This window comes from Gadus morhua, chromosome 20, assembly GCF_902167405.1.
Source record: "Gadus morhua chromosome 20, gadMor3.0, whole genome shotgun sequence".
NCBI lineage: Eukaryota > Metazoa > Chordata > Actinopteri > Gadiformes > Gadidae > Gadus > Gadus morhua.
The window spans coordinates 1,395,224-1,419,364 of record NC_044067.1 but is presented as its reverse complement, the minus strand read 5'-3'; the positions used below and the strand labels follow the sequence as shown (position 1 = coordinate 1,419,364).

General features: G+C 44.4%; 2 protein-coding genes across 6 annotated transcripts in view; both read left to right on the top strand.

Moving 5' to 3' along the window:
- LOC115533112 (MORC family CW-type zinc finger protein 3) overlaps window positions 1–24,141 on the top strand; it is a 267,109-nt gene that overhangs the window by 117,940 nt on the left and 125,028 nt on the right. The window lies entirely within an intron of this gene.
- The window catches only part of LOC115533113 (glutamic acid-rich protein-like), a 148,945-nt gene that overhangs the window by 30,193 nt on the left and 94,611 nt on the right, over window positions 1–24,141 (top strand). For all 4 annotated transcript variants that reach the window (XM_030343385.1, XM_030343383.1, XM_030343386.1 and 1 more), the window contains exons 3-7: window positions 14,571–14,657; window positions 14,988–15,051; window positions 16,185–16,252; window positions 16,590–16,626; window positions 17,471–17,532. In XM_030343385.1, the coding sequence (XP_030199245.1) occupies window positions 14,571–14,657; window positions 14,988–15,051; window positions 16,185–16,252; window positions 16,590–16,626; window positions 17,471–17,532 (318 nt within the window). The remainder of the gene's footprint in view (window positions 1–14,570; window positions 14,658–14,987; window positions 15,052–16,184; window positions 16,253–16,589; window positions 16,627–17,470; window positions 17,533–24,141) is intronic.

Below are 24,141 nucleotides of genomic sequence, written 5' to 3'. Positions count from 1 at the left end.
CGTGTCGGCACCATTTACGGTTTGGGCTGTGGTCCCACTTTTAGGGAGGTAAGTATAATAGGAAAAATCCTTACAAAAACAATAGGGATCCAACCTGTTGGCTTGGACCCCTAATAATCCTTACAAAAACAATAGGGATCCAACCTGTTGGCTTGGACCCCTAATAAGAAAAATCCTTACAAAAACAATAGGGATCCAACCTGTTGGCTTGGACCCCTAATAATAACTAGAACTGCAAGCAGTTATGCAGGGGTCCAAGAAGTGTGCATTTCGCCGGCACAACGCTATAAGAAATGTGCATTTCGCCGGCACAACGCGAAGCAAGTATTCAAAACGCTACCGTGAACAACATGTGGATATAAGGGTTTTGACTGTGGGAGCTTCGGTGTGGGAGTTATAGCCTGAAACGCGTTTTCAGAACATTCCATTGGCCAAATAGGAGATAGACAATGTCGTCGTTTTTTGGCGCCGCCCTGTGGCGAAATTTTCCAAAGACAATTTTCCTTTGCCAAATAACTCCCGCCCACATTAATAATTCTTGGCCATATTTTCTATATAGACTCGGGTTTGCCCCTTGATGGTTTCCCTTGAGTTTGAAGAACATTCCTTTGGCCAATTAGAAGATATACAATTTCCTCGTTTATTGCGCCCCCTAATGGCGAAATTTTCCGAAATTTTTATCGAACGTCATTAAGGTTAGCACCAACATGTCTGTAAAATTTGGACTCGTTCAGATGTCTAATTTTGGATTTCTTTGGATTTTTGATTTTCCACGTCTAATTTAGCTCATAAACCAATATTCAAAACGCTACCGTTTCGTCGTCGAAGGTCCGATCAAAAAAGTGTCTATCAATTCTATGCGTGTGCGTCTGAAAATCTTGTGTGCAAAGTTTGGTGTCGATTGGTCAAGAAATGTGGGAGGAGTAGGGAAAAAACTGTTTAGCGGTTTTCGCGATTTTGCGAAAAAAAATTATGGACGCAAATGGGCGTGGCCTAGGCCAAAAGATGCAGCAGACTCCAGTGCATCTGTGTGTACAAGTTTTTGGACTCTGGGAGGTTCGGTGTGGGAGTTATAGCCCCAAACGCGTATTCCTTGGTATAGCGCCACCTAGTGACCGGCGTGTCTGGATTTTGTTATCTGAGTAGCGGTGCCGGACCTGGATCCAGTCATGCTATTGGCATGTCCGCACCATTTACGGTTTGGGCTGTGGTCCCACAAGTACGGGGGGAAGTATAACAAGAAGTGTGCATTTCGCCGGCACAACGCGACAAGAAATGTGCGTTTTGCCGGCACAACGTGAAGCATGTGTTCGAAACGCTACCCTGAACCTGTGGATACAAAGGATTTGACTGTGGTAGGAGTAGCAAGAAGTCAGGGTAGCGTTTTCGCGGCGAAATTTTGTAGAAGATATACAATTTCCTCGTTTATTGCGCCCCCTAATGGCGAATTTTTCCGAAATTTTTATCGAACGACATTAAGATTAACACCAACATGTGTGTAAAATTTGGACTCGATCCGATGTCTAATTTTGGATTTCTTTGGATTTTTGATATTCCACGTCTAATTTAGCTAATAAACCAATATTCAAAACGCTACCGTTTCGTTGTCAAAGGTCGCATCAAAAAATTGTTTCCTGCATTCTTTGTGCGTGCGTCTGAAGATGTCGTGTGCAAAGTTTGGTGTTGATTGGTCAAGAAATGTGGGAGGAGTAGGGAAAAAGCATTTTTGCGGTTTTCGCGATTTTGCGAAAAAAAATTATAGACGCAAATGGGCGTGGCCTATGCCAAAAGATGCAGCAGGCTCCAGTGAATCTGTGCGTACAAGTTTTTGAATGTGGGAGATTCGGTGTGGGAGTTATTGCCCCAAACGCGTCTGTCCTTGGTATAGCGCCACCTAGTGGCCGGCGCGTCTGGATTTGGTTATCTGAGTAGCGGTGCCGGACCTGGATCTAGTCATGCAATTGGCGCGTGTGCACCATTTACGGTTTGGGCTGTAGTCCCACAAGTACGGGGGGAAGAATAATAATAACTAGAACTGCAAGCAGTTATGCAGGGGTCCAAGAAGTGTGCATTTCGCCGGCACAACGCGACAAGAAATGTGCATTTCGCCACCCTGAACCTGTGGATACAAAGGATTTGACTGTGGTAGGAGTAGCGAGAAGTCATTGTAGCGTTTTCGCAGCGAAATTTTGTAGAAAATATACAATTTCCTCGTTTATTGCGCCCCCTAATGGCGAAATTTTCCGAGATTTTTATCGAACGACATTAAGGTTAGCACCAACATGTGTGTAAAATGTGGACTCGATCCGAGGTCTAATTTTGGATTTCTTTGGATTTTTGATATTCCACGTATAATTTAGCTAATAAACCAATATTCAAAACGCTACCGTTTCGTAATCGAAGGACGGATCAAAAAAGTGTTTCGTGCTTTCTTTGCGTGTGCGTCTGAAGATGTCGTGTGCAAAGTTTGGTGTTTATTGGTCAAGAAATGTGGGAGGAGTAGGGAAAAAACAGTTTTGCGGTTTTCGCGATTTTGCGAAAAAAAATTATGGACGCAAATGGGCGTGGCCTATGCCAAAAGATGCAGCAGACTCCAGTGAATATGTGTGTACAAGGTTTTGAATGTGGGAGGTTCGGTGTGGGAGTTATAGCCCCAAACGCGTCTTTCCTTGGTATAGCGCCACCTAGTGGCCGGCGTGTCTGGATTTTGTTATCTGAGTAGCGGTGCCGGACCTGGATCAAGTCATGCAATTGGCGTGTCGGCACCATTTACGGTTTGGGCTGTGGGCCCACTTTTAGCGCGGGAATAATAATAAAAAAAATCCTTACAAAAACAATAGGGATCCAACCTGTTGGCTTGGACCCCTAATAATAATAATAATAATAGGAAAAATCCTTACAAAAACAATAGGGATCCAACCTGTTGGCTTGGACCCCTAACTAGAACTGCAAGCAGTTATGCAGGGGTCCAAGAAGTGTGCATTTCGCCGGCACAACGCGACAAGAAATGTGCGTTTCGCCGGCACGACGCGAAGCATGTGTTGAAAACGCTACCCTGAACATGTGGATACAAAGGATTTGACTGTGGTAGGAGTAGCGAGAAGTCAGTGTAGCGTTTTCACGGCGAAATTTTGTAGAAGATATACAATTTCCTCGTTTATTGCGCCCCCTAATGGCGAAATTTTCCGAAATTTTTATCGAACGACATTAAGGTTAGCACCAACATGTGTGTAAAATGTGGCCTCGATCCGATGTCTAATTTTGGATTTCCTTGGATTTTTGATATTCCACGTCTAATTTAGCTAATATACCAATATTCAAAACACTACCGTTTCGTCGTCAAAGGTCGCATCAAAAAAGTGTTTCATGCATTCTTTGCATGTGCGTCTGAAGATGTCGTGTGCAAAGTTTGGTGTTGATCGGGCGAGAAATGTGGAAGGAGTAGGGAAAAAACAGTTTTGCGGTTTTCGCGATTTTGCGAAAAAAAATTATAGACGGAAATGGGCGTGGCCTATGCCAAAAGATCCAGCAGACTCCAGTGAATATGTGCGTACAAGTTTTTGACTGTGGGAGGTTCGGTGTGGGAGTTATAGACCCAAACGCGTCTTTCCTTGGTATAGCGCCACCTAGTGGCCGGCGTGTCTGGATTTGGTTATCTGAGTAGCGGTGCCGGACCTGGTTCTAGTCATGTAATTGGCGCGTGTGCACCATTTACGGTTTGGGCTGTAGTCCCACAAGTACGGGGGGAAGTATAACTAGAACTGCAAGCAGTTATGCAGGGGTCCAAGAAGTGTGCATTTCGCCGGCACAACGCGACAAGAAATGTGCATTTCGCCGGCACAACGCGAAGCAAGTATTAAAAACGCTACCGTGAACAACATGTGGATATAAATGTTTTGACTGTTTGAGCTTCGGTGTGGGAGTTATAGCCTAAAACACGTTTTCAGAACATTGGCCAAATAGGAGATAGACAATGTCGTGGTTTTTTGGCGCCGCCCTGTGGCGAAATTTTCCAAAGACAATTTTCCTTTGCCAAATAACTCCCGCCCACATTAATAATTCTTGGCCATATTTTCTATATAGACTCGGGTTTGCCCCTTGATGGTTTCCCTTGAGTTTGAAGAACATTCCTTCTGCCAATTAGAAGATATACAATTTCCTCGTTTATTGCGCCCCCTAATGGCGAAATTTTCCGAAATTTGTATCGAACGACATAAAGGTTAGCACCAACATGTGTGTAAAATGTGGACTCGATCCGATGGCTAATTTTGGATTTCTTTGGATTTTTGATATTCCACGTCTAATTTAGCTAATATACCAATATTCAAAACGCTACCGTTTCGTTATCAAAGGTCGCATCAAAAAAGTGTTCCGTGCATTCTTTGCGTGTGCGTGTGAAGATGTCGTGTGCAAAGTTTGGTGTCGATTGGTTAAGAAATGTGGGAGGAGTAGGGAAAAAACAGTTTTGCGGTTTTCGCGATTTTGCGAAAAAAAATTCTAGACGCAAATGGGCGTGGCCTATGCCAAAAGATGCAGCAGACTCCAGTGAACATGTGTGTACAAGGTTTTGAATGTGGGAGGTTCGGTGTGGGAGTTATAGCCCCAAACGCGTCTTTCCTTGGTATAGCGCCACCTAGTGGCCGGCGTGTCTGGATTTTGTTATCTGAGTAGCGGTGCCTGACCTGGATCTAGTCATGCAATTGGCGTGTCGGCACCATTTACGGTTTGGGCTGTGGGCCCACTTTTAGCGCGGGAAGTATAATAACTAGAACTGCAAGCAGTTATGCAGGGGTCCAAGAAGTGTGCATTTCGCCGGCACAACGCGAAGCATGTGTTCAAAACGCTACCCTGAACCTGTGGATACAAAGGATTTGACTGTGGTAGGAGTAGCGAGAAGTCAGTGTAGCGTTTTCGCGGCGAAATTTTGTAGACGATATACAATCTCCTCGTTTATTGCGCCTCCTAATGACGAATTTTTCCGAATTTTTTATCGAACGACGTTAAGGTTAACACCAACATGTGTGTAAAATTTGGACTCGATCCGATGTCTAATTTTGGATTTCTTTGGATTTTTGATATTCCACGTCTAATTTAGCTAATAAACCAATATTCAAAACGCTACCGTTTCGTCGTCAAAGGTCGCATCAAAAAAGTGTTTCATGCATTCTTTGCGTGTGCGTCTGAAGATGTCGTGTGCAAAGTTTGGTGTCGATTGGTTAAGAAATGTGGGAGGAGTAGCGAAAATACAGTTTTGCGGTTTTCGCGATTTTGCGAAAAAAAATTACTGACGCAAATGGGCGTGGCCTATGCCAAAAGATGCAGCAGACTCCAGTGAATAAGTGGGTACAAGTTTTTGACTGTGGGAGGTTCGGTGTGGGAGTTATAGCCCCAAACGCGTATTCCTTGGTATAGCGCCACCTAGTGGCCGGCATGTCTGGATTTGGTTATCTGAGTAGCGGTGCCGGACCTGAATCTAGTCATGCAATTGGCGTGTCGTCACCATTTACGGTTTGGGCTGTGGTACCACTTCTAAGGGGAGGTAGTATAAAAATAATAATAATCCTTACAAAAACAATAGGGATCCAACCTGTTGGCTTGGACCCCTAATAACTAGAACTGCAAGCAGTTATGCAGGGGTCCAAGAAGTGTGCATTTCGCCGGCACAACGCGAAGCATGTGTTCGAAATTGAGAAACGGCGTATGCCAAAAGATGCAGCTGACTCCAGTGAATCTGTGGATAGAAAGGTTTTGACTGTGGGAGGTTCGGTGTGGGAGTTATAGCCCAAAACGCGTTTTCAGAACATTCCATTGGCCAATTAGGAGATGTATTATTTCGTCGTTTTTTTGCGCCCTCTTGTGGCGAAATTTTCCAAAGACAATTTTCCTTTTCCAAATAACTCCCGCCCACATTAATAATTCTTGACCATAATTTTTATATAGACTCGGGTTTGCCCCTTGATGGTTTCCCTTGAGTTTGAAGAACATTCCTTTGGCCAATTAGAAGATATACAATTTCCTTGTTTATTGCGCCCCCTAATGGCGAAATATTCCGAATTCTTTATTGACCGCCATTTAGGGTAGCACCGACATGTGTCTAAAATTCGGACTTGATCCGATGTCTAATTTTGGTATTTTTTGAATTTTTGCGTTTCGGCGTAAAACGTAGCTAATAAACCAATGTTCAAAACGCTACCGTTTCGTCGTCGAGGGTCGGATCAAAAAAGTGTTCAAGCATTCTTTGCGTGTGTGTCTGAAGATGCCGTGTGCAAAGTTTGGTGTCGATCGGTCAAGAAATGTGGGAGGAGTAGGGAAAAAACTGTTTTGCGGTTTTCGCGATTTTGCGAAAAAAAATTATGGACGCAAATGGGCGTGGCCTATGCCAAAAGATGCAGCAGACTCCAGTGCATATGTGCGTACAAGTTTTTGACTGTGGGAGGTTCGGTGTGGGAGTTATAGCCCCAAACGCGTATTCCTTGGTATAGCGCCACCTAGTGGCCGGCATGTCTGGATTTTGTCGTCTGCGTAGTCCCCACGGATCTGGATCTAGTCATGCAATTGGCGTGTCGGCACCATTTACGGTTTGGGCTGTAGTATCACTTCTAGGGAGGAGTGCTGGAATAATAATAATAAAAAAAATCCTTACAAAAACAATAGGGATCCAACCTGTTGGCTTGGACCCCTAACTAGAACTGCAAGCAGTTATGCAGGGGTCCAAGAAGTGTGCATTTCGCCGGCACAACGCGACAAGAAATGTGCGTTTCGCCGGCACAACGCGAAGCATGTGTTCAAAACACTACCCTGAACCTGTGGATACAAAGGATTTGACTGTGGTAGGAGTAGCGAGAAGTCAGTGTAGCGTTTTCGCGGCGAAATTTTGTAGAAGATATACAATTTCCTCGTTTATGGCGCCCCCTAATTGCGAAATTTTCCGAATTTTTTATCGTACGACAGTAAGGTTAGCACCAACATGTGTGTAAAATTTGGAGTCGATCCGATGTGTAATTTTGATTTTTTTGGGATTTTGGATTTTCCACGTCTAATTTAGCTAATAAACCAATATTCAAAACGCAACCGTTTCGTCGTCGGAGGTCGGATCAAAAAAGTAATCCAGGAATTCTTTTCGTGTAGGTCTGAAGATGCCGTGTGTAAAGTTTTGTGTCAATTGGTCGGGAAATGTGGGAGGAGTAGCGAAAAAACATTTTTGCGGTTTTCGCGATTTAGCGAAAAATATTCATAGACGCAAATGGGCGTGGCCTAGGTCAAAAGATGCAGCAGACTCCAGTGCATCTGTGGGTACAAGGTTTTGGACTCTGGAAGGTTCGGTGTGGGAGTTATAGCCCCGAACGTGTTTTCCTAGGTATAGCGCCACCTAGTGGCCGGCATGTCTGGATTTTGGCGTCTGCGTAGTCCCCACGGATCTGGATGTAGTCATGCAATTGGCGTGTCGGCACCATTTACGGTTTGGGCTGCGGTACCACTTTCAAGGAGGTAAGTATAATAATAAACACTACAAAAACAATAGGGATCCAACCTGTTGGCTTGGACCCCTAATAATAGGAAAAATCCTTACAAAAACAATAGGGATCCAACCTGTTGGCTTGGACCCCTAAAAATCCTTACAAAAACAATAGGGATCCAATCCTGTTGGCTTGGACCCCTAACTAGAACTGCAAGCAGTTATGCAGGGGTCCAAGAAGTGTGCATTTCGCCGGCACAACGCGACAAGAAATGTGCGTTTCGCCGGCACAACGCGAAGCATGTGTTGAAAACGCTACCCTGAACCTGTGGATACAATGGATTTGACTGTGGTAGGAGTAGCGAGAAGTCAGTGTAGCGTTTTCGCGGCGAAATTTTGCAGACGATATACAATTTCCTCGTTTATTGCGCCCCCTAATGGCGAATTTTTCCGATTTTTTTATCGAACGACGTTAAGGTTAACACCAACATGTGTGTAAAATTTGGACTCGATCCGATGTCTAATTTTGGATTTCTTTGGATTTTTGATATTCCACGTCTAATTTAGCTAATAAACCAATATTCAAAACGCTACCGTTTCGTCGTCAAAGGTCGCATCAAAAAAGTGTTTCGTGCATTCTTTGCGTGTGCGTCTGAAGATGTCGTGTGCAAAGTTTGGTGTCGATTGGTCAAGAAATGTGGGAGGAGTAGGGAAAAAACTGTTTTGCGGTTTTCGCGATTTTGCGAAAAAAAATTCTAGACGCAAATGGGCGTGGCCTAAGCTAAAAGATGCAGCAGACTCCAGTGCATCTGTGTGTACAAGTTTTTGGACTCTGGGAGGTTCGGTGTGGGAGTTATAGCCCAAAACGCGTATTCCTTGGTATAGCGCCACCTACTGGCCGGCATGTCTGGATTTTGTCGTCTGCGTAGTGTTCACGGACCTGGATCTAGTGATGCAATTGGCGCGTGTGCACCATTTACGGTTTGGGCTGTGGTACCACTTCTAGATGGGAAGTATAATAAAAATCCTTACAAAAACAATAGGGATCCAACCTGTTGGCTTGGACCCCTAATAATAATAATAGGAAAAATCCTTACAAAAACAATAGGGATCCAACCTGTTGGCTTGGACCCCTAATAATAATCCTTACAAAAACAATAGGGATCCAACCTGTTGGCTTGGACCCCTAACTAGAACTGCAAGCAGTTATGCAGGGGTCCAAGAAGTGTGCATTTCGCCGGCACAACGCGACAAGAAATGTGCGTTTCGCCGGCACAAAGCGAAGCATGTGTTCAAAACGCTACCCTGAACCTGTGGTAGGAGTAGCGAGAAGTCAGTGTGGCGTTTTCGCTGCGAAATTTTGTAGAAGATATACAATTTCCTCGTTTATTGCGCCCCCTAATGGCGAAATTTTCCGAAATTTTTATCGAACGACATTAAGGTTAGCACCAACATGTGTGTAAAATGTGGACTCGATCCGATGTCTAATTTTGGATTTCTTTGGATTTTTGATATTCCACGTCTAATTTAGCTAATAAACCAATATTCAAAACGCTACCGTTTCGTCGTCAAAGGTCGCATCAAAAAAGTGTTTCATGCATTCTTTGCGTGTGCGTCTGAAGATGCCGATGTTTGGTGTCGATTGGTCAAGAAATGTGGGAGGAGTAGGGAAAAAACAGTTTTGCGGTTTTCGCGATTTTGCGAAAAATATTCCTAGACGCAAATGGGCGTGGCCTATGCCAAAAGATGCGGCAGACTCCAGTGAATCTGTGTGTCTAACTCTTCTGACTGTGGGAGGTTCGGTGTGGGAGTTATAGCCCCAAACAAGTTTTCTTTGGTATAGCGCCACCTAGTGGCCGGCATGTCTGGATTTTGTCGTCTGCCGTCAGCTCACGGACCTGGATCTAGTCATGTAATTGGCTTGTGCGCACCATTTACGGTTTGGGCTGTAGTACCACTTCTAACGAAGGAAGTATAACTAGAACTGCAAGCAGTTATGCAGGGGTCCAAGAAGTGTGCATTTCGCCGGCACAGCGCAACAAGAAATGTGCGTTTCGCCGGCACAACGCGAAGCATGTGTTCAAAACGCTACCCTGAACCTGTGGATACAAAGGATTTGACTGTGGTAGGAGTAGCGAGAAGTAAGTGTGGCGTTTTCGCGGCGAAATTGTGTAGAAGATATACAATTTCCTCGTTTATTGCGCCCCCTAATGGCGAAATTTTCCGATTTTTTTATCGAACGACATTAACGTTAACACCAACATGTGTGTAAAATTTGGACTCGATCCGATGTCTAATTTTGGATTTCTTTGGATTTTTGATATTCCACGTCTAATTTAGCTAATAAACAAATATTCAAAACTCTACCGTTTCGTCGTCGAAAGTCGGATCAAAAAACTGTCTGAGGGTTTCTTTGCGTGTGCGTCTGAAGATGCCGTGTGCAAAGTTTGGTGTTGATTGGTCGAGAAATGTGGGAGGGATAGCGAAAATACAGTTTTGCGGTTTTCGCGATTTTGCGAAAAAAAATTAATGACGCAAATGGGCGTGGCCTATGCCAAAAGATGCAGCAGACTCCAGTGAATAAGTGGGTACAAGTTTTTGACTGTGGGAGGTTCGGTGTGGGAGCTATAGCCCCAAACGTGTTTCTCCTTGGTATAGCGCCACCTAGAGGCCGGCATGTCTGGATTTGGTTATCTGAGTAGCGGTGCCGGACCTGGTTCTAGTCATGTAATTGGCGCGTGTGCACCATTTACGGTTTGGGCTGTGGACCGACTTTCAAGGCGGGAAGTATAATAATAATAATAATAAGAAAAATCCTTACAAAAACAATAGGGATCCAACCTGTTGGCTTGGACCCCTAACTAGAACTGCAAGCAGTTATGCAGGGGTCCAAGAAGTGTGCATTTCGCCGGCACAACGCGACAAGAAATGTGCATTTCGCCGGCACAACGCGAAGCATGTGTTCAAAACGCTACCCTGAACCTGTGGATACAAAGGATTTGACTGTGGTAGGAGTAGCGAGAAGTCAGTGACGCGTTTTCGCGGCGAAATTTTGTAGAAGATATACAATTTCCTCGTTTATTGCGCCCCCTAATGGCGAAATCTTCCGAATTTTTTATCGAATGACATTAAGGCTAGCCCCGACATGTGTGTAAAATGTGGACTCGATCCGATGTCTAATTTTTTTTTTTTTTTGATTTTTGATTTTCCACGTCAAATTTAGCTAATAAACCAATATTCAAAACGCTACCGTTTCGTCGTCGAACGTCGGATCAAAAAACTGTCTGAGGGTTTCTTTGCGTGTGCGTCTGAAGATGCCGTGTGCAAAGTTTGGTGTTGATTGGTCGAGAAATGTGGGAGGAGAAGCGAAAAAACAGTTTTGCGGTTTTCGCGATTTTGCGAAAAAAAATTCTAGACGCAAATGGGCGTGGCCTATGCCAAAAGATGCAGCAGACTCCAGTGAATCTGTGTGTACAAGGTTTTGAATGTGGGAGGTTCGGTGTGGGAGTTATAGCCCCAAACGCGTATTCCTTGGTATAGCGCCACCTAGTGACCGGCGTGTCTGGATTTTGTCGTCTGCATAGTCCGAAGAGATCTGGATCTAGTCATGCAATTGGCATGTCGGCACCATTTACGGTTTGGGCTGTGGTCCCACTTTTAGGGAGGTAAGTATAATAGGAAAAATCCTTACAAAAACAATAGGGATCCAACCTGTTGGCTTGGACCCCTAATAAAAATCCTTACAAAAACAATAGGGATCCAACCTGTTGGCTTGGACCCCTAATAATGATAATAATACATTTTATTTCAGGGCGCCTTTCGAAACTCTCGAGGTTGCGTTACAGTTAAGCCAAGCAACCAATTTAAAATGGGCAAATATAGGGCAAAGCAAAACACATTTTTAAAATAAACAATGCAACATATTCATTAAATTGGCGGGTAGGTGGAGTTAAGTGGGATAGGCCAGTCGGAACAGGTGAGTTTTGATGGAGGTTTTAAAGGTGGGGAGAGACTGTCTATACTATGGGTGGATAGTGGGAGAGAGTTCCAGAGGCGAGGGGCAGAGCGGCTGAAAGCTCTGAGCCCCATCGGGGACAAGCGGGCAGGGGGAGCGGAGTGCAGGGAGAGTGTGTAAGGCTGGAGGAGCTCAGAGAGGTATGAAGGAGCGAGATTATGGAGGGCCTTGAAAGTGAGTAGAAGAATCTTAAAGTTTATGCGTGTCTGAGAGTTGCAGTGCTGTTGGGTGTGAGTGATGGACGAAGGCCGTGGATAGTGCGAAGGTGACATGTTCTGATGTCCAACATGTAAAAACTGAATAAAGGGCCGGGGGAAGACCATGATGCAGTCCTTTGATAACCAAAACAACACTCTGGCAAGATCCCTAACATTGTGTATGCACATGAGAAAACAGGCATAACATGTCTAGCCCCACCCAAGAATCTTTCGACCAGTGGGTGGATGAAAAACGGTTACCGTTACAGCCTGCGTGGCCAGCCAGAACGGCTACCACATAGACTTTGATGATGAAGAAAGCCAAACCTTTCTCCAGTAAGCACTGTAGGAGACGCTTCCCACCTTACAGAGAGACGGGACGACTGTCATGATCTGCCCTCTCAGTCATCTCATTCACCCCTCTCAGTCATCTCATTCTCCCCTCTCAGTCATCTCATTCTCCCCTCTCAGTCATCTCATTCTCCCCTCTCAGTCATCTCATTCACCCCTCTCAGTCATCTCATTCTCCCCTCTCAGTCATCTCATTCTCCCCTCTCAGTCATCTCATTCTCCCCTCTCAGTCATCTCATTCTCCCCTCTCAGTCATCTCATTCACCCCTCTCAGTCATCTCATTCTCCCCTCTCAGTCATCTCATTCTCCCCTCTCAGTCATCTCATTCTCCCCTCTCAGTCATCTCATTCTCCCCTCTCAGTCATCTCATTCTCCCCTCTCAGTCATCTCATTCTCCCCTCTCAGTCATCTCATTCTCCCCTCTCAGTCATCTCATTCTCCCCTCTCAGTCATCTCATTCTCCCCTCTCAGTCATCTCATTCTCCCCTCTCAGTCATCTCATTCTCCCCTCTCAGTCATCTCATTCTCCCCTCTCAGTCATCTCATTCTCCCCTCTCAGTCATCTCATTCTCCCCTCTCAGTCATCTCATTCTCCCCTCTCAGTCATCTCATTCACCTTAGCTCCCAGTGTTTTTCCACCGGCCCCTCCTTCTCCTCACCGCCTGCCTACCACTCTCTACTCATCAGCCCAACTCTCCTCACCTGTTGCACTCAGCTGCTCTCTGATCACTAATCAACCCGGTATATAGACTCCCCTCTCAGTTCTCTCAGTGCCAGATTGCCCTATGTCTTCAGTAATAGTTTCTCCAGCGTTTTCCGGACTGATTCCCCGTTATCGACCCTGTCTGTCCCCGACCTGCCTGCTCTGTCTCTGTCCCGGTGATCGACGGCCTTCCACCCCCGACAACGGATCCTGCCTGCGCCCTGCCTGTCTTCTGTCTACTCCAATCTGGGAATAAAAGACATAACTGACCGTCTGCCTGCCTACGTGTGCTGCATTTGGGTCCTCTCCCGATCCATTACGTGTTTTTTTTCACACCACTTCGAGAAAGCACACCACTTTCCCGCGTAGAGGGAGGAAGAGGAAGGCACGTGGGCACTCTGGAAAGTATTGATAACCACTGCTGGCGGCCTCTGCCCTGATAGATCCACCTCTCAGAAGTAAACCAACAGCCATCCCGACTGGTGCACTGTCCCATCCCGTGCGCTTGTCTGAAAGTGCCAGCCATAACCACAGAGCTGAACGGCTCTCCGGGGCCACCAGAATGAAGGACAGATCCTCATCTGATCTGCTCCAAAAAAGAGACTGGATCAGTTGAAGTGGCGGGAACGCACACAAGAGAGCCCGCTGCCAAGGTGTTGCACGCCGTCTAATCTACCCCAAACAGGGGAAGATCCTCATAGCTGAGGAAGAACCATAAGCTGCAGTGGGGGTTCTCTCTGAACGCGAAAATGTCCACCTGAGCAGTCCGAAGTTGGGAATACCGCGAGAGATGAGGTCCGGCCAGGTGGAAGCGTATGGGAACGCTATTATGCGCCATGTTATATACACGGTGCCGTGGGTAATGCAAGTCGAAATAGCTTAGCCTACATGAAATATAACCACTACACAGCCCCTCTTACAAGACACAAGTCAGACAATATTAGGGATGGGCACGAGTAGTAAATTCCAAACTCGAGTGATCGAAGGAATTCCTCGAGGATCAATCGAGTACTCGTTAAATCAAATCTATTTTTAGAATGCAACGCATCTGCAGCAGGAATAGGCCTGATGATGAACGGCAATATTACCAACCAAACATGTAATGCTTATTCTCCATCAAAACAGTCAGAGTTATCAGAGTATTCATTATTTATTTTTGCAAACGTTCAAAACACATTTTCCTTACAAAAATAAATATGCGTCTCACAATTTGAATCACGTCGAACCAAGGCCTGTAACAGTTTAAAAAAAACGAAACAAGTAGCCTAACCATTGCAAATAAATGGTTAAAGCTGCAAATAAAACGGCAGCAAATGGACTATGGAAATACTCAGCGTTGTGATCTTCTCTACATGCCCGGGATTACAGCTGCGTCTTGCGGCGGTGAAAATAGCCGACACACTTTCACTTTCACCGTTGCTGCGGGTCTGCTTTCCCGAACTCACCGTTGTGTTTCAGGAGCATATGTTGCCGCATAGTACTTTCTGGTAGCTCGATTTCGCTTGGCATATTTTACATTTCACCTTATGATCTCCTATTTCTTTAAAGTATTTCAATTCTTCGCTGCGGTTTGCTTTAACCGCCATCTCTTAACTTTTTGAATTCTGGCGTGCCTGCACACGGCACGGAACGCGCCATGGAAATGGATGCATTTAATTTTCTTTGTGCCCACGTCATGCGTTAGTGGCGCCGACAGAAAATTGATACATTTGCTTCAGAAAACTTTGTTTGTGTGTGTATATGCAAACTCGAGTTTGCCTGTCCACCAACCGAGTTCATTTGTAACGAGTAATCGATTCCTCACGCCCATATAGACAATATATTTTTTTTTATATTTTGTTTTACAGGAACACTATCAGAAATGTCGCAACCAAGTTAGGAGAATACAATAGAAGTACCAATCCCGGCGATAAAGAACCCATTGAGGAAACGGAGTGAGTCCACAAACACAGGGTTTTGAGTGTTTTAGGTATAGTCATCATACAGTCCAAGTTACCTGTATGATCTTTAACAGCAACAGCTAAATGTATCTCATGTTAACTGTTTACTTTATTCGATCACTGCAGCCACATACTGTGATACTTGTGGTTTTGTCAAGTGAAACTTGAATACTTCACAAACTTGACTTTTCCCGTCAAAGTCCAAAGTTATCAGCACTGCCTCCCTTCAGAATAGTACGGTACAGGACACCTGTATGTAGTCTTATAGGGACATACTGAGCATTGACTGAGCTTGGCATTTCTGACAATTGTTTATGTTGACAGTGACGAGATGACCGAGAATGATGATGAATCAGAAGTGGCGTCGGGAAACTATTTCTTTGCTTTTGTAAGTAAGATAAATTGTACATCAAATATAATCAAAATGCTTTATTCTATTTCTTATCATTATCTTACTACCATAATAGCAGGCCTGTCGCAATAGTTAATAATGTTATTCATGTGCGCATGTGCCAAGCAGCTCACACACACACACACAGCACGCGCAAACGCATACATACACCTCAAGCAAGCACATACAAACTGCATACACATACCGCACACACATGCAAAGGAGCACGAACATACATGGAAACGCACGCACACACACACACGCACGCACGCGCACACACCGCACGTCAAGACAACGGCAGCGACACACTCGCCGAGCTAAGACGTTATGTTTTTAAACACAATGTTTTTAAACATTGAACCCGTTACCATAAATTAACAACATTTTTAATGTTATCAAATGTTCACACACTAGCTGCTTTCAGACGCGCGTGTAAGTCCAGATATTCTCCTGATGGGTTGTATGTGTGAACAACATATCCTGACATTTTTACCCTGAAAATCTCCTGAATAATACTACCCCTGAGGTAGTATTTTCTCAGTAGGAAATGTAAATTACCTTATATGTCTTCTGTGGGCGTGTTGATGACACTTCTGCATGTCATTGAGTGGCCCCCTAAATGATAATCAGCAATGTTACCTTTTGTTCGCTGAATGGTAAAAAAAATATTTAAATGATGCCACTGCTATTAAGAGTCATTTGTGGTGAACGAATGTTATGCGTCGTAAAATGATAGGCAAAATGTTGTTATATTATGCGCTCAGAAATTTTCTACATTATCGACTGGGTTTTCCACATTATTGCTATGGGTTTATTTACAACTAGAGGTTGAGCTCTCGCTACATGAAAAATCTGCTCAGAATAATAAAGATTGAGAATGTTTATTACATGCCAATGTCATAAAAGCTCTACATGTTGAATAAGTTAAGGTAGCCAATAATCATCTTTAAATACTGGGTCTTTTTAATACTGTATTCGTTAGTCAGGCAGGTGGAGGGAAGTCATTTCTAGGTCGGCCTGACATTTACACAAAAACTATTTATACTTTATGCATTGATTTCCATATTGAATTATATTAGGTGTGAAGTGTGCTGCTATGATAATTCAGAGTACTGAAACTGTCTTCTCAGCAAAACAACAAGAACTCCTTCACGAGCACATCAGAGACCAGCGACAACGTATCCCCTGATGAAACGGAGTGAGTCCACAATCACAGGGTTTTGAGTGTTTTAGGTATAGTCATCATACAGTCACAGTTACCTGTATGATCTTTAATGGTTACAGCTAAATGTATCTCATGTTAACTGATTACTTTATTCAATCACTGCAGCCACATACTGTGATACTTGTGGTTTTGTCAAGTGAAACTTGAACACTTCACAAACTTGACTTTTCCAGTCAAAGTCCAAAGTTATCAGCACTGCCTTCCTTCAGAATAGTACGCTACAGGACACCTGTATGTAGTCTTATAGGGACATACAGAAAACTGGTCATTGACTGAGCTTGGCATTTCTGACAATTGTTTATGTTGACAGTGACGAGATGCCTGATGAAGATGATGAATCAGAAGAGGTAAAGAAGAAATATATATCATTATATTTCATGTACTATAAATTGTACATCAAATATAATCAAAATGCTTTCTTCTATTTTTTGTCATTATCAGAATAATAGAGATTGAGTGTTTATTACATGCTAACTTCATTAAAGCTCTACATGATGAATAAGTTAAGGTAGCCAATAAGCATCTTTTTAATACTGTATCTTTTTAATACTGTATTGATAGTCAGGCAGGTGGAGGGAAGTCGTTGCTAGGTCTGCCTGACATTTACACAAAAAACAATTATACTTTATGCATTGATTTACATATGGAATTATATTACGTGTGACTGTGCTGCTATGATAATTCAGTACTGAAACTGTCTTTTGATCATGACAACAATAACCCCACCACGACCACACCACAGACCTCAGGAGAGGGCCCTTCTGGTAAAATCAGTTTAGTATTGTCTGGGGGGTACATACTGTTGCCCCAACTTGCGAGAGCGTTGAGGTAAGCAGAGAAAGAGAGTAAATGGAAGCCGTTAGAAGACTAACGCAAGAAAAACAGGACCTGGCTGCAAAATTATATGTACTGAACTTAAAGGTATGCCTTTTGAGTTTAGTAGGTTGCTGGTGTTTCGCCTTTTCTTAAGCTTTGCAGTGCTCAGCTTAGTCCTCAGTTTCTCAGTGTACCTGACAATAAAATACTTGAGGGTAGGAAAATAATGCTGCAATGAAATGTGTTTTGAGTAGAAATGTTGACTGTCAACTGTGAAAACCTTTGATGCCGCAACCCTGATGGAGTTTTATACCAATAAAATCAACACATCTTGTTAGTTGTTAGAACATCAAACACCATTTGATTCCCCATTAGGTGAAGCCGTTGGAGGGGGAGAAAGCCAGCATTTCTGAGGAACAAGAAAAGAAGGAGGCATGGTCAGTCTCTCTCTCCCTCTCATCTACATATAATATAATAAGATAAATGCAGCTAATGAAAATGGCACACAATATGTATTATTATACCTGCCTCACAGTCTGACGGAAGAGGTCAAAAATTGAATGAAAGCCTTGTGGGAACGAGTGCAACGTCATTGAGGAGATATTGGAACAGGTCCTCCGTATCAATGGTCCTACTTCACAGCAGTACCATTGACCCATGTTGTTTACTACAACTACGCATTCAGATATAAAGTGTATATGTAGTACATTTTATATATCTAGACTATCATTGGAATCTATGGTTATTAAGCGGTTTGGGGTCTCCCCACCATCTCACCTCACTATCTCACCTCACTTCCGCCTGCGTGGCCAGCCAAAATGGCTACCACATAGACTTTGATGATGAAGAAAGCCAAACCTTTCTCCAGTAAGCGCTGTAGGAGACGCTTCCCACCTCACAGAGAGATGGGACAACTGTCATGATCTCCCCTCTCTGTCATCTCATTCTCCCCTCTCAGTTCTCTCAGTGCCAGATTGCCCTATGTCTTCAGTAATAGTTTCTCCAGCGTTTTCCGGACTGATTCCCCGTTATCGACCCTGCCTGTCCCCGACCTGCCTGCTCTGTCTCTGTCCCGGTGATCGACGGTCTTCCACCCCCGACAACGGATCCTGCCTGCGCCCTGCCGGTCTTCTGTCTACTCCTATCTGGGAATAAAAGACATAACTGACCGTCTGCCTGCCTACATGTGCTGCATTTGGGTCCTTTCCCGATCCATTACAACAACGTGTTTTTTTTCACACCACTTCGAGAAAAAGCCACACTTTCCCGCGTAGAGGGAGGAAGAGGAAGGCACGGGGGCACTCTGGAAGGTATTGATAACCACTGCTGGCGGCCTCTGCCCTGATAGATCCACCTCTCAGAAGTAAACCAACAGCCATCCCGACTGGTGCACTGTCCCATCCCGTGCGCTTGTCTGAAAGTGCCAGCCATAACCACAGAGCTGAACGGCTCTCCAGGGCCACCAGAATGAAGGACAGATCCTCATCTGATCTGCTCCAAAAAAGAGACTGGATCAGTTGAAGTGGCGGGAACGCACACAAGAGAGCCCGCTGCCAAGGTGTTGCACGCCGTCTAATCTACCCCAAACAGGGGACGATCCTCATGGCTGAGGAAGAACTATAAGCTGCAGTGGGGGTTCTCTCTGAACGCGAGAAATGTCCACCTGAGCAGTTCTAAGCGGGGAATACCGCGAGAGATGAGGTCCGGCCAGGTGGAAGCGTCCGGGCAGGAGGTGCAGAGGCTGTGAAGGGGCCGTACCTCTTGGCTCCGTCGGGGCCGTGCCTCTTGGCTCCGTCACGCCCATGCTGCATTTCTTTATCATAGATGGTAGAAGCAGTAGTCTTGGTGGATGGTTCAAACAACTGCTGGGAGAAAAGAGGACGAAATATACTGTGCGCCACGTTATATACAGTGCCGTGGGGAATTTTGGCTGGGCCCACGTTGATTGGTGCATTGCTGAAAATTTCGGGCATGCGAGTGTGCTCACGGGACAAGCCCATAAGGCGAAGCCTTTACGGCTTAGCTTGCGTAAAATAGAACCACTACACGGTAGGGCTGTCACTTTTTATTCAAAGTTCGAATATTCGTTCGAAGGTGGGGTGAAAAGTTCGAATTCGAAGTGTAATTCTCCATTCGAACTGTAAAAATGCGCTATAAAGAAGAGAGCGGCGAGTGGCTTCTCCTCAATAAAGCGGCCCTCCTGGATCCCCGCTTCTCCCGGTTAGTCCACCTTTCCCCTGCACAGAAACAACTCGTGACTGAAAGCCTCTCACACGAGCTCACTGAAACGGAGACCGACACTGATCGCACACGACAGGGAGAAAAGTCCGCTGCTGCGCTGGGCGCGATGGGCAGCCTTTTTGGGGACTTATACAGCACGGCTGACAGAAGCAGCTGCAGCGGTAACGGAGAGCTGCGAGACTACTTGTAATTTTCTTTCCGTAAGGAATAAAAAGAGCAGCATGCCGTGTTGGAGGTTGGCCTCACAGATTGTTCGTTTATATAGGCTGTGTGTGCCATGGACGACATGCGCTCCGCATATCGCGCTCCGAGCAGTTATTGTTAATGCGTAAAAGACAGCCGCACTTGTGTGTCGGAGCTTCCTCTTGTTGTGTTTACAAATGTGTTATCAAAGATGTGTTTTTATCCTGTGCTGTTTTGAATTCAGTAGGTATACGTGATTTCCACTATTTTTTTTTTTTTTTTAATAGTTCTATGGGGGGGTGGGGGGGGGGGGGGGGGGGGGGTCTAATGTATTCGAATTAATTATGGACATTCGAAATTCGTTCAAATTTCATTTTTGGAAAAAGTGACAGCCCTACTACACGGTCCCTCTTATCAAGACACAAGTCTGAGGTCACGTGATGGCAAGCTAGAGAGCAGACGCGGAAAGGACGGCTCCGTAACCATAGATTAAATATCTGATTTGTAACGCACTGAAAGTTTGAAATAATAGCATAAACTGCATTCTAAGAGTAACAGGACCGGAACCTTATCCTCCACATATGTCACCTAAGAAGAGACCATCAAAGGAACGGCTTTTTGTTTCCACGCCCGTAGCTGCTAGCCAAAAACCTGCGTCTCCGGTCATGGCTAACCAGCAAGAAGGTGCTGAACGGGAATACAGCTCCGCTGAACTGATGGCAGCTATCAGCGAAGGGAACAAAATGATAACCAGCAAGATTGAAGATCTAAATTCCACTCTAAAAACTTTGCAACAGAAAACAGCACTCATCGAAAAGAAACAAGACGACTTTGAAGGCGGCCTGAACAGAATTGATAACGACGTGGATAACTTGTCAAGGCGCCTCTCTCAGGCCGAGCACATGGTGAGCGATCTCAAATTAAAAGCGGACGACATGGAAAATCGCTCCCGGAGATGCAATCTCCGTCTGATGGGTTTTCAGAGGGTTTGGAAGGTAACAGCCTCACCAAATTTGTGGGAATTCTTCTGCTTAACACTTTGGGGCCAGTCAACTTTCCCAATGGGATTGAGCTCCAGCGTGCCCACCGCGCTCTCGCGGCAAGACCAAAGCCAGGTCAACCGCCCCGAGTCATAATGATGCAATTCCTTCGCTACCAGGATAAGGAACGGGCTTCGGATCGGGCTCGTCAGCTGGGCACCCTGCGACATGAAAACAACATCATCCGGCTCTATCCCGACTACTCATTTGATCTCCAACAGAAAAGACAGAGGTTTGATGACACAAAAAAAATTCTGTGGGAGAAGAAAGTGGACTACTGGTGTATCCTTCCCGCCTGCTGCTGAAACATGCCGGTAAAGAAACTAGTTACACAGACCCAGTTGAAGCCCATACATTCGCCGAAAGCCTGCCCGCGACAAACTGAACAAAGACGTCGGGGGATTGGTTTTAAGTGGAGTGTTTGGAGACTACATCACGTTTGTGCCCGACTCCGGAATCTCGTTGGGATGTGCAGCCGGGGGCAACGTTACGGCTTCATGCAGATTCGCCCACCTGTTTTTGCCCCTGTATGTGGAGACCAAAGGATTTTGGACTTGTTTCGATAATGGATAAGGCTGTGATGACCAGGCACTATGATATTCCTTTCCTCTCGCGTGAAGGAGAAATATTTGCACATGCTTCACTATTATTGTTAGCCTACCTTATTCATTATACGATTTCCCTCCTTCCTTTTTTCTCCATTTGACACCAGCGGCATGTGGGTGAGTTACGTGTGTGTTGGATTTGTTTAAAGTTATTATGTAGGCTATAAATGACAAGACATAGGCCTATGTACGATCGCTTTCAATATAGAATAGCCTATCTGAAACAGACATTTTTTTAAGCTCATTTATACGCTGTTGAATGTAGCCTACGTCTAAACTATTTGCATTTAAAAAAATAAATAAAAAAAGGTTTTGTTTATCTATCTCTGGAAGAAGGGCTTTTGGAAATGCGGTCTTCTTAAGTACACTATATTCCTGTGTGCCCTGTTTTTCTGCTCCTTATTCAGTGCTCATAAAACTGTCACGTTACTACCTATCGATGCGCTTATTTTGTACTGTGAAGTGCAAGCTTGCGCATGTTGTGTTCTTTAGGGTTTTTTCCTGCTCCCATAGTTCGGGAAAGGGGGTGGGAGGGGCGGAAGGGGAGGGTGGGGGGGAAGAGGGCAGATTTTCTTATCTTTTAGTCTTTTTGTATGCTTGTTAAGTTTATTTTATTTTTTTTTATTTTTTTCTTTCCTAATTGAACTCTTGTTTTGGTGCAGTACAATCGAACCCATACTCAATGATGGAGGCAATCTCCGCCAGTCCAGGTTGTCTTTGCTCCACTATTCCTGTGGAGGGGTTAGGGAATTTACTCAATATCGATGTCTATGAATACCTGTCGCTTCATATCATGGAACATAAATGGCATGCATAGCCCAGTGAAGAGGAAACAAATACTTACTTACTTAAAGAGAAACAAGACGGATCTGTGTTTTCTGCAAGAAACTCATATGGATATTAAGGAACATGAGAAGCTGGGTAAAATTTGGGGAGGCTAGATTTTTTTTAGCTCCTTCAATACTAGCTCTAGGGGTGTCTGCATCCTAATTAATAAACACTTTCCCTTTATATCAGAAAAAGTAGAACGTGACCCAGGGGGAAGATTTGTATTAGTTAAGGGTAAAGTTCATTCGGATGACATCACACTTGTTAATATTTACGCCCCAAATTATGACGATGTTAATTTTTTCCAGTCTTTATTCTTAAAACTCAGCGATGTGGAAGGTGATATAATTATTGGGGGGGACTTTAACCTGACCCTTGACCCCAAGATGGACCGCTCGTCTGATAAAAATCCAGCTAAATGTAGATCATTATCAACTCCTCGATCAAGGAACTGGGACTATGTGAAATCTGGAGATTTGCACACCCCAAAAATAGGGAATACTCTTTTTTTTCTCCTGTACATAACTCTTTTACCAGAATAGATTACCTTATTATACCCATGGCAATGGTCCACAGAATAAGTAGTTGTGAATATCTTCCTCGTGTTATGTCTGACCATGCCCCTATCTCCTTGACAATCCTTCCAAGAGATAAATCTCAGAAATGTTACAGATGGAGAATTAATCCTGTTCTGCTACACAACCCAGATTTTGATAAATTCATTACTTCCCAAATTAAACTATTTTTAGAGACAAACTCTGAGACCGCCCCTCTCCTTCCTTACTCTGGGAGTCGCTTAAGGCCTATCTTAGGGGGCAGATAATATCTTTCTCTAGTCACATTAAAAAAGAATATTGGAAAAATCTGGAGGCTGAAATAAAAAGTTTGGAAAAGGAACACTTTAAAACAAGATCGGAAGGTCTACACAAGACTCTCTTGAGAAAACGCAACCAATACAATATATCGAACACTTATAAAACTGAGAGAGCATTACTTAGGACTAGACAGAGATATTATGAACTGGGGGATAAGGGTAACAAACTACTAGCTTGGCAATTGAAAAAGCAAATGTCAGCGTCAATGATTCATAAAGTCAAGAAATCTGACAACACTACCACGTGTAACCCAAAAGAGATCAACAATTGTTTTCAAGGGTTTTACAAGAGCCTATACTCATCAGAATTTGAGAATACTGCTGATAAATGTGAGACATTCCTATCCTCATTGAACTTACCTAAGCTGTCCGAAGCAGACAGGGCTAGGCTAGATCAACCACTATCCAGGAACGAAATTCTCAAAGCCCTTATGTCTCTTCAGTCCGGAGAAGCCCCAGGGTTAGACGGATTCACTCCAGAGTTTTATAAGAAATATCATAATCTTCTATTGAACCCCCTACTAGACATGTACCAACATTCATTTAATACCAAAACGTTACCCCCAACAATCCAGGAGGCCCTTATCACGTTAATTTGCAAGCCAGAAAAGGACCCGGAACTCGCAGGCTCCTACCGCCCTATCTCTTTGCTCTCGGTGGAGAGCAAAGTTTATGCCAAGGCTATAGCGACAAGACTGGAGGATTATCTTCCCTTTCTTGTACATAAAGATCAGACAGGCTTTATTAAAAATAGAGTATCCATGAACAACCTTAGGCGCCTCTTCTGCATAATTACACAAACAGAAAGTTTAAGTGTTGAGTGGTGTTATATGTTTAAAGTCCTTGGGCCCTATCTTGCATCCGGCGCAAGTGACTTAGTCACTGGCGCATGTGTCGTTGCTAGTTTACAACTGGCGCAGAGCGCTCTTTTGCCACCTGCGCCACTCGCCGGTAAATTAGGGAATGATCTTGCGCCCCAAGGGGCGGTTCGGCGGAAGGAGGAGGCGTGTTCTGGCGCAAACGGTATTTTGCCGTCTCTGAATACCATTGCGCTACTGACCAGGAAATACCTGGTTTAAAGTCAGTGGCGCGTTGTTCAAATGCTATTTTAAGGGCGCAAGCATACATGCGCATTCGATGCATACGGATTGCTTGTGCACCTCGCGCATACACTTTGCTTCTCTCATCTACCTAGCCGCACATTCTTGGTAAATTATTTGGGAAAGAACAGCTGATGCAGCGGTAATAAGTTGTAGGCTACTTTTTAATCAATGC